This window comes from Mercenaria mercenaria, chromosome 1 (genome assembly GCF_021730395.1).
Source record: "Mercenaria mercenaria strain notata chromosome 1, MADL_Memer_1, whole genome shotgun sequence".
Classification (NCBI taxonomy): Eukaryota; Metazoa; Mollusca; class Bivalvia; order Venerida; family Veneridae; genus Mercenaria; species Mercenaria mercenaria.
The window spans coordinates 3093614-3105205 of record NC_069361.1 but is presented as its reverse complement, the minus strand read 5'-3'; the positions used below and the strand labels follow the sequence as shown (position 1 = coordinate 3105205).

The 11592-nt window shown below is 36.8% G+C and overlaps 1 protein-coding gene across 1 annotated transcript; it reads right to left on the bottom strand.

Moving 5' to 3' along the window:
- Window positions 1–567: 567 nt before the first annotated feature.
- LOC123545163 (uncharacterized) lies at window positions 568–3805 on the bottom strand. The gene has a single exon (XM_045331480.2). It carries the CDS (start codon window positions 3769–3771, stop codon window positions 1942–1944), a length of 1830 nt encoding a protein of 609 aa, XP_045187415.1. The 5' UTR covers window positions 3772–3805; the 3' UTR covers window positions 568–1941.
- Window positions 3806–11592: the final 7787 nt, after the last annotated feature.

Below are 11592 nucleotides of genomic sequence, written 5' to 3'. Positions count from 1 at the left end.
CAATTTAATTTGCAACAATCTTATTTCCAACACATTTGAGCAAATAAGTGCTAAATTGATATTCAATTCCAGTTAAAAAAAAGAAAACAAAATGAAAAAGAAAAGAAAAAGAAACAAACAAAATATGCTTTGATGTAAAGGGCGCCTTTTTATAAAGGCAACTCGTATAAATTCAAGTAATGACCATCTCAGTTTTACTCATGTTAGATTGAACTTTCATAGCAATTTTGAATATTTGTCATTGTTTAAGAAACTTATCCGCGACCAGTTTATGCAAGATTGATTTGCATCTACACAATCTACACAATGTTCGCCTAAATTAGAGTATTATTGTAAGTAAGTTTAAAGAACAGTTCAGATTTGAAAATTATCTGACTATTGTTGATATCTTAGAAAACAAAATATGACTGTTTCTTGAAATTTCAATTATAATGTCAAAGATATATTGTTTATATGTTGATTTATTTATGTATGTATGTCTTTGCCATTAATGTTTATATATGACCAAAAGCATGTACTATGTTGACTGTCAATCAAGTTGAAACTTTGAAACTATAAAGAAACAAAAACAGTTTAACATTTCTATTGAACAAGTATAAAAGTAAATTGTAACTATTTTATCAAACAGATATATTAAACATGTGCCATAGGGAAAAACATTACCAAACCAAAGTTGTGAAATGCCACTATTTTTGCATATTTCAAGACAGATCATTTTAATATAAATAGCTTAAAATTTATCATAGCGAACATTTTCCATATATATTTCATGATAAAGTTGTAAGACATTTCCAAAATATTTATAGTTTGACAATTTTCAGTGAAACGCTTTTCTATTAATAGTAATACAGAGAAATAAAAACCGACAAACTAACCATATTTAGAATTAAAATTGCTTACAGGAGTAAAAGTAATTTCACAAATACTTTCTATAAAACTACATATCTGTTATGACTTACACAGCTAAAGTTGATCACATAGCCGCACAGACTATGGCCTGCAAACATATACCTTTTCTAAAACTATGTAACAAATGCCTATATGCCCTTTATCCGTGAAGCTGATCAATTTTATATATACTTGCATAGCATTATAAACAATGATAATCTTCTAAATAAATTATCAAGATGAATTTTTCCATGATATTGTTCAATTTTTTACCTTAAGAATAGTACATTTTATGCCATTATGTCAGTTTAAAAAAACATGATACACTTTAAACAAAAACATTTATTTCTATTAATATTCTAGCGATTAAAAATATAACCAGAACAGAACAGAACATAGTTTTATCTCAGTAACTTATACATACACAGTATTTCGTTATATACATATAATTTCAAATATAATAATTTCGCACGGGGAAACTACACCTGCGGTGGATACCACCGTGGGGTAGGGGACACTTATGTGTTGCTCACTGCGCAACTCTGGGTGTGCTGCCATGAAGATGGTCTGAATTAGACACTCTTCTGGCGGCATCTGGCGGGTACATCGCTCGTTTATAACTACAGTTACTCAGTTCATCGCCAGTTGTGTATTTTGATCAATATTGTAATATGGATTTTGATTATAATGCAAATACAACAAAGAGTTACTTATACGCCAACGGGACAGGGTGTCAACTTGTTTGTAAATAACAGATTCTGTTTTGTTACCATGCACAAGCAAGTTCTGGCTAATATTGTCATCAGTTCATACTGAATTGTTTTCTTCTAAATACACCTGGTAGAGATAGCTCTGTTGGCCTGGGGAGACGGCTCTGTTGGCCTTTTATTAGGTCAATATTTCCTGTAATTCTGCTTTGACTTCAGTGGAAAGAACATGCTACAGTGCTATGGATGCGACTGACGGTGAACCACATTTACTAACGTTAAAAATCATAAAAAGATGTTTCCATGTAAGTCCTACAAGGACATTTATATTCTTGAAAATTTGAGTTTAAGATGAAGATATCATACGGATACTGATGTCTGGACTTTGTGTGTTGTGTTTCGATATACATTGTCTGTAAAATGCAAAGAAGTTTCCTCGAAGTTCGTTCCATTGTTCATTAATTTTCATCGGTATTCCGTCATCAGCGCTAATGTGATCAACATCGTTATTGTCGTCTGCAACATACATAGAACGCAATGTGAAAAATGGGTGCAAGTTAACATCTCTCGTGACGTGAGTATAAGAAACATGTAGCTGTGTCTCTGACTCCGTCGTCTGTATCTTTAGTGTAACAACATTTCTGTCAATAAAGAAAACTGTAATTTCTAACAAATTTGGGTCAATATCAAGGTGAGAAATCGGTGCACATGGTCGGTTCGACAGTGGGTTGGTTTGGCCAATTATAACGGACGATCCGAAGGGTATATAGTCAAATCCCTGTGGAGTTGTAGGAAGAAGACGCACGTTAGCGTCTTGATAGAGAACAAAAATTTGAGAAAAGTCACTTTCCGTCCATGGAACTCTTCGGTAAATTCTGATATAGTCGACTTCATGGAATTGTTTATCACCTTTAATGGTTACACTCATAGTTTCATTGGTTCTCCACCACATATCTATATTAACTCCTTCTATAATTGTCACCCCGTCAGTATAGAGTGTTGTGCTCTTGTCCGGTTTTAGAGTCCTCTTATACATATGAAGGTGTCCAATTGTTATATTTGGAGTATTCGAATCTGCGTAGACTTCAATCCTTATTTTATTTCCTTTCCCTTCTCTAAAGGAGAAGTCGGGTGTTCTAAACATGACATTTCTTTTCGCGTTTTTGATAATTTTGTCTTGTTTGTCTGACCAGACATTGTATCTATTATAGTATTGAAACTGCAGCGCCAGAATACCGTCATATTGGATATTATGTAGATGAATATTTGCTCCAATTTCTGAATCTGTCAATCCTGTACTAGGCCCTTCAAGTTCAAAATCGACTTCAATAACCCAAACATGTGACGTTCCGAAAAATCCCGGTGTAACTTGGGTAATGTGGAAGCTAGATGTTTCTGTTTCTCTAATATGACTGTGACTTAAAACAATGTCCTTGTACCTCCAAAAGGCATCCGTCATTTTACAGTTAGTCCAGTCAGGGCCACGACTGTTTTTAGATGAATGATATTTATGTAAACTTGCAGTAACTAAAAAATTCAACGCCGAAGTGTTGTCGTGAAAGACCGGTATATTTATATTGTCCTCTTCGGCACATTTTGTTTGGACAGTCCGCTGTACAGCCCTTGCGATACTCGATGATGACACTGCTGTCTTATAGAACGGAAATGTAATATTATCAAAACAAAATGATTTGCAGCTTAAAGAATCCAGCGTCTGTGAATTATTTACACTGAATTTAATGAAATCTATTTCAACACCGTACTTATCCGATTCCAAAACTATCACTTTCAAAATATGGCGACCTTCTGCAACAGGCGAATTCCTACCGTAATAAGTTTTAAATCTGTTCCATCCCTTACCACCGTCTGTGACCATAATTGTCTCAAACTCTTCTAGTACCAGCTTGTCTAAGGTGATGCGTATCCGATCTGAAGGACCATCGTTCGAATACCTTAGTTCATTCATTGCGAAGTTCGTGCCAGATTTAAAGCACAGTTCAGTTTCTAAACTATCTCCGGTGAATAAGTGTACAGATTTGTGTCCAGATGCATGGCTTCTTGGAATAATTTTGGACACGTTCCCTAGCATGTCCTCTGCTTGCATAAACATTTCTGTCCCATCGGAAGACGCCGACCACACTATAATAAGCCCAAATGCGACTGTTAAAATTTTCATCGTCCCTGGCGAAACAAAACATTTTCCAGTTTACGCAGTATTTATATATTTTCCTAATGAGTCAGTCGATATAAAAATATTGATTAGTGAGGTTTGAAAATTTACGTATGCTTTTTCACGTGCACATCTATCTCTGTAAACATAAAGACACATCAGAATCAACAATTATTTTGGGCGTAGTGTTACTACTATATGTCAAAATATATGTTTTGATACCAAGAAATGTACTTTCTGATTTAAAAAGAAGTCATAACTTCATTTCAATAAATACATTTCTGATGAAAGGAAATAAATGTATTGATATCCAAAATTCATTATCTGATATTAAAAAATGATTTCTTAACATTGATAACATATAGAAATATTTAACCAGAGTGTATAATTTTGTTACATTTTACTATTTACTTTTAAAGTTATTTTCGCCACCATGCATTCATCATTTGCAAAAAGACAAATAAAATTCCCTTTGAATACGTGCCTTTTAACATTTATTTTATGCGTCACGTTTTCTCGTATTTATTTACGTTGGATCGCCCTGCTCAATCAAGTACGTATATATGAAGCATTGGCCAGTGTACACCTTGCTTTATGGTATATATTCCCTATACGACTCGACCGCATGATAATGCAAACGACGAACGCATAGTAACAAAACAACCTTTTACACACACTCAATGTGACACTTACAATTGTCTGAAAACCAGACAATTTATGTGCATATGTGCGTGTAACTTTGGGATTTTTACGGATATGAAGGATAAACAAAATTGTTTAAAATCGGAGAATTCATCCGTACAGTTCGTTTTCGTAATCATCGTGTTTGTAAACATTAAAGATTGCGTTTTGTTACCTTAACGCAGAGTTCCATATTTTAGTGTGTCTTGTATGAAAAACGTGAGCTCAAGCTAAAACAAGACATAATAAAAAAAGTAGAAAGATTATTTTGTAAGTAGAGAAATGTTGGTTTGAAAACGTGTAAACACGGATGACATAGCAATCGAACTGTATTATGTGCGTAAATCCTATCCCCGCTGAAACATCGCGACATCCGGTGCTGGTATTGCGCATAAGAAAAGAAGAAATTCATGTAGGCGAACTTACGTTTTTGCTCAGTATAACACAATAACATGTTCTCGAAAAAAAGCAAACTGCTTTTCGACACAAATATGAAAAAACCCATCATATTTGTGATATATCTGGTTTGTAATTTATTATTCGGCCTTATTATCACAAAAGAACTGCCGACACGAAGAGTGAAAAATGTATAAAATTAACAAAAATGCCAGTTTCTGACCACATGTGCTGATAAACATAAACAAACTGTTATATAATAGTAATATCGTATTTATTTGCTTCGAGCCCTGCTTGTGGACAAAACTGACAAAACTCATCAGGAACGGGGTAGCGACCCCGGAAATGGAGTTTCTCGCATACATGATGTAGTCAAACTTTCTTATTACGCTTGTTTTGCGTCTACTCTTGTAGCTGTATTATTTCAATACATACGATTATTAAATTATTATTTCAAGATTTAATTATTTCGAGAAGAATAGGACCATTATTAGAACACATTTGAAGATATGTTAAATCTGTGTATAAAATGTATTATTGTCTTACATAATTTGCTATATGTAAAGCGCCTTTGAAAGTGTTTATCATGAAAAGGGCGCTATATATAATATAATCTGGCAATAATAATTATAATAATTACCAAATGTTACAGTAGAACTCAGAAATGTTATAGTAATTGTAATGCACATATAGTCTGAGGAAATCATGCATGATAATTTCATTTTAAACTTTTGCTCCTATCATTTTGTATATTATTTGCGTAATTATAAAACAATTAGCAGACAAATGGGCAACGTTTGCAATTTTGGACTAACGTCAAAATGCCGTTGACTGCATTTACACAAATCTGATATTTCATGGTTACGGAGTGTTGCTACTGAAGTTTGTCTGCATTTTGACACTTTTCTGCCGGAGTATGGTTTTTGCAAGACTTAAATTGTCTTCCTGCTGAACTGTTTTCACACAAGTCGCAAGTATACTTAACAACAATAATAATAAGCATGTAGCGATGTGATAAAAGACATCGTGTCTTAAATCAGTTGTACTACATGTCAGATTTATGTGGAAAAGCGGGTAATTACTCGCGGAGAACAGGTAAGTAAGGTTACAGAATCTCTGCTCATAACCGCAGATCCCCCTTCTAAATTCCATTTGTTTAGTTCTGCCTATTGTTTTCTCGTTTGGGGCAAACCCATTATTTTATCTGGGGACCATACGTCGCTTTTCATGGAATTACACGCCATAACACGTGTATCATTGAAGGTTCCATGTACACCGCCGTATGAATACATCTGCGGATGCCTCTAAATTGCTTTTTGTACTTTTAGCATGTGTAAATGTTGAGTTCTGCTCAACCCTGGGGCTTGTGGACCGTAGCATGCATTTCCACTACCGTCCATGAACAGGCTCAATCAAAACGAGCTTGCAATATTTTCGTTTTTTGTCGTGTTGAACGACCTGCGGAGTTTCCACTTTTTCTATTTTATTATCACAGCAACGTTGTTTGTGCCGTGTGGCGGTCGTAAGAGGTCTCCCCATACATTCAATCAGGGCTGTTATATTTCGATCTTCTCAGATCGTTCAGCACGGCTTTTATATCGTGATATTGGCACTGTTTAGTTTCTCAGCATGACCGTTTCGGTCTGGGTGGTTCAAATACTCCCGTTCATAGCCTTGGGTATTGTATAATCACCCCTTGGATATGGTGCCTGCTTTTTAATTTTGTCTTTTGACAGTTCCTGTGATATGCAGGCTCCATAACCGCAGATCCCCCTTCTAAATTCCTGTTTGTTTAGTTCTGCCCATTGTTTTCTCGTTTGGGGCAAACCCATTATTTTATCTGGGGACCATATGCCGCTTTTCATGGAATTACACGCCACAACACATGTATCATTGAAGGTTCCATGTGCACCGCCGTATGAATACATCTACGGATGTCTCTAAATTGCTTTTTGTACTTTTAGCATGTGTAAATGTTGAGTTCTGCTCAACCCTGGGGCTAGAGTGCGTGGACCGTAGCATGCATTTCCACTACCGTCCATGAACAGGCTCAATCAAACCGAACCTGCAACATTTTCGTTTTTGTCGTGTGGAACGACCTGCGGAGTTTCCACTTTTTCTATTTTAGATTAACCGCCAACCCAAACATAACTGAAATAAAGTTGTAAAGGGCGGTAAACCAAAAAGCCAACATCATGTGTCCTGCTCTTGTTTCGATTAAGACCATTTGGAGTCAAAGTGTATTTTTAACCTCAATATTAACAGGAAATTAGTGTTTGTGTTTATTGTATCTTGTTGCAAACATGGCAAAGGGAACGTTTGTTTTTCTTCGTTCCAGTGAATGATCTTAATGTGTACTTACAGTCTACTGTTGACTGAAAACTGCTAAGGACACTAGCTATAACAAATAAATAAATATATCAATAAAAAAGGAAGATGACATTGTAAAAACTATTGTGACTGAAAAGGACGATGACTGTAAATAATTATAATGTAAACGAGCATCTGTATACCAGGGCTCGATACGCCATTCCCAATGCTTTTTGCCAATTCTGTCTCCATAAGCAGAATTTGAAGCAAATAACTATTCGCTTCTATAGTTACAGTGGGTTTATCATTTGACGCGTCAGATATCTTCAAATAAAGAACATGAGGTCAGAAACTGGCATTTTTGTTGATTTCATACTTTCGAGTCGGCAGAGGTTTTGTAATAAAAGAGCCGTATTATAAATTACAGACCAGATATTTTACACGTATGACGTTTCATCATATTTGAGTCGAATAGCCTTTTGCTTTTTTCGAAAACTCATACAAAAGAAAAACACAATTTAACCCGCCTGAATTTCGTCTTTTCTTACGCACAACTCATGCATCGGACGCGTTTACCACCTTTGTCTTTGTTTCGTTTCATACCTCTATAAAACGATAAAAACTATGCTCTTACTATTTTACCTTCTATTATTTTTGCCAAAATATTAACTTGCTGCAACCTTCCACACAATGGTAGTGTCATGATATAGAAGTAGAAAGAACTCGATCAATTCTTGCTCATTATGTCTGTAAATGAGGGAATGAGGCATGAGAGGTGTAGCATGTTGGGTAGTACCAATATTCCGGCTTTAATAGTTTTGAGTATTGTTTAATCATCCCCAGGTTATGTTGCCCGCTTTTTGATTTAGTCTTTTGGCAGTTTCTGTGATATGCAGGCTCCATAATCTCAGTTCCCCTCTCTAAATTCCAGTTTGTTAAGTTCTGTCTATTGGTTTCTTGTTTAAGGCAAACCCATTATTTTAAATGGGGACCATATGCCGCTTTTCATGGAATTGCACTCTGTGTATTATTGAAGGTTCCATGTACACCGCCGTATGAATACACCTACGGGTGTCTCCAAATTATATTTTGGTACTTATAAATGTAAATGCGTAAATGTTGAGTCTGCTCAACACGAGGCTAAAAGGTATGGACGGTAGGATACATTTTTACTGGCTCAATCAAACCGAGCCTGCAACAGTGCTGGGCGACCTGTGGTTTTCCATCTTTTTCTATTTTGCTACCTCTCATGAACCAACACTGCTATCATTGTAATTCAGTGTATTCTATGCGTCCAACGGATCTTCTTCTAGATTCTATTTGAGATAAAGCATAACAAGTGAGACTGCTAATTAACAAGAGCTGTCGGAGGACAGCAACGCTCGACTATTCAACAGCCTTGTCAATTAAATAAATACGAAAGTCGAAAAAGGGGCATAATTTTGTAAAAATGGAAAAACAGGGTTATGGAACCTGCACAGTGCTTATCAACTCAAGACAGCGGACAAGTGTGTGGAATTTAGATCCATTCCCATTAGTGGGTACTGAGATACCAGCTTACATACAAAAACTTAACCAAAAACTCCTAAGTCGAAAAAGGGGCATAATTTTGAAAAAATGCAAAATTGAGTTATGGGACCTGCATAGTGCATGTCAGATGATGACTGTGAACAAGTGTGTGAAGTTTCAATCCATTCCCATCTGTGGGTACATACAAAACCTTAACCAAAAATTTCTAAGTCGAAAAAGGGGCATATTTTTTTAAAAAAGCAAAATAGAGTTTTGAAATCTGTGCAGTGTAAGTCAGTTTATCACAGTGAATAAGTGTGTGAAGTTTCAATCCATTCCAACAAGTGGTTACTGAGATACCAGCTTACATACAAAACCTTAACCAAAAATTTCTAAGTCGAAAAAGGGGCATAATTTTTTTAAAAAGCAAAATAGAGTTATGGAATCTGTGAAATGTAAGTCAGTTTATCACAGTGAATAAGTGTGTGAAGTTTCAATCCATTCCAACAAGTGGTTACTGAGATACCAGCTTACATACAAAAACTTAACCAAATCGGGACGCGGACGCCGACGCGGACGCCGACGCACGGGCGAGTTCTTTGAATAGTCGAGCTAAAAAGGGTAAAACAAAGTAATGCCTTTTCATCGATGTCATTCACTCTATTTTACAGAGGAATTCACTGGGATTATATCTCGCTATTATCATTGGCCATTTTGATGTTTTAGATACATGTAATTTATTGTAAAATATTCTCAAATAATTCATGGCTGTCACATGAACCAATTCAACGATATGGTACACACTATATAGATCGATACAGATATATAGAGAATGGACCAGTGCTTGGAGTATTCCAGTGTTCGACGTAAAGCATGCAGAGGCATTTTCTCTATATCCATCATTGTAATAAAATTTTTACTTTTTAATCCCCCGCCGTGGCGGAGGGATTATAGGAATGGTCTGCGTCCGTCCTTCCGTCCGTCCGTCCTTCCGTCCGTCCTTCCGTCCGTAACAAAATCGTGTCCGGTCCATATCTCCTAAACCCCTTGAAGGATTTTCATGAAACTTGGGTCAAATGATCACCTCATCAAGACGATGTGCAGAACCCATGAGTCAGCCTTGTCGGTTCAAGGTCAAGGTCACAACTCAAGGTCAAAGGTTTGAGCCTGCCATTTTGTGTCCGCTCTATATCTCCTAAACCTCTTGAAGGAATTTTATAAAACTTGGGTCAAATGATCACCTCATCAAGACGATGTGCAGAACCCATGAGTCAGCCATGCCGGCTCAAGGTCAAGGTCACAACTCAAGGTCAAAGGTTTGAGCCTTCCATTTTGTGTCCGCTCTATATCTCTTAAACCCCTTGAAGGAATTTTATAAAACTTGGGTCAAATGATCATCTCATCAAGACGACGTGCAGAACCCATGAGTCAGTCATGCCGGCTCAAGGTCAAGGTCACAACTTAGGGTCAAAGGTTTGAGCCTTCCATTTTGTGTCCGCTCTATATCTCCTAAACCCCTTGAAGGATTTTCATCAAACTTGGGTCAAACGATCACCTCATCAAGGCGATGTGCAGAACTTATGAGTCAGCCATGTCGGCTCAAGGTCAAGGTCACAACTGAAGGTCAAAGGTTTGAGCCTTCCATTTCGTGTCCGCTCTATATCTCCTAAACCCCTTGAAGGAATTTTATAAAACTTGGGTCAAATGATTACCTCATCAGAACGATGTGCTGAAATTATGAGTCAACCATGCCAGCTCAAGGTCAAGGTCACAACTAAGGGTCGAAGGTTTCACAACTAAGGGTCGAAGGTTTGAGCCTTCCATTTGGTGTCCACTCTGTATCTCCTTAACCCCTTGAAGGATTTTCATCAAACTTGGGTCAAACGATCACCTCATCAAGAACTCATGAGTCAGCCATGTCAACTCAAGGTCAAGGTCACAACTGAAGGTCAAAGGTTTCAGCTCTGTATCTCCTAAACCCCTTGAAGGATTTTCATGAAACTTTGGTCAAATGATCACCTCATCAAGACGTTGTGCAGAATTCATGAGTCAGCCATGTCAGTTCAAGGTCAAGGTCACAGCTAAAATCAAAGGTTTTACCCTTTCACTATCCATAGCAGTGGCGGGGGATTTAGCTGTCATTCAGACTGCCTTGTTTACTTTTACAATTAGTTTGAATAAAAAAACAATCATTTGAACGTATGACAAATTATGAAAATAGCCATGTGTCCTTTGACTGGAAAAGAGTGACCGGGCTGGGTTTTACGACAAACCGACACAAGATGGTCATATATTGCCGAGAGTGAGATTATTTGGCATACTTTCATTTGCACTGCGTCAAAACTACTGGTGACTCTTCTAAAGGTATTTCAATGATGATGATGATCTATTACACCAGATTAAACTAAATCTGTAACTTACTGCGAGTTTCAGGACAGGAGCCGGGATTTTGGTTTTACGGGCGCATCTAATTTCTAGTGGGAAGGACCTGCATCCTAAGAAAAAGTTTGGCATATATACTTACAATGCCCGAATATACGTTTGCCGCTTGTCATTGATCATGCAGTCAGGACTCTCACAGAGTAGCACTTCAGTCCATATCAAATACAGATACAAATACAAATTTCCTTATGTTTTGGTACAAGCGACTATTTCTGTTGTCTTCATTTGTCTGGTGTAGATCGGGATTTTCTTAGCGCGGTTGCTGCACTTTTCTTTAAAGAAGCTAGACAGTCGTTAAAAGTTGGATTCCTTGTACTATTTGCTGGCACGTTAACTGTTTAATAGAATTCCGCTTACGCAGGCAAGAGATGCTGCGTATTTTACTGCCTCTCATTAACTGACACTGCTATTATTTTACTTGGTTGTGTTCATGCTCTCAAAAGATCTTCTAGTAGATGATATTTCAAATGAAGCATACAGAAAGTGACA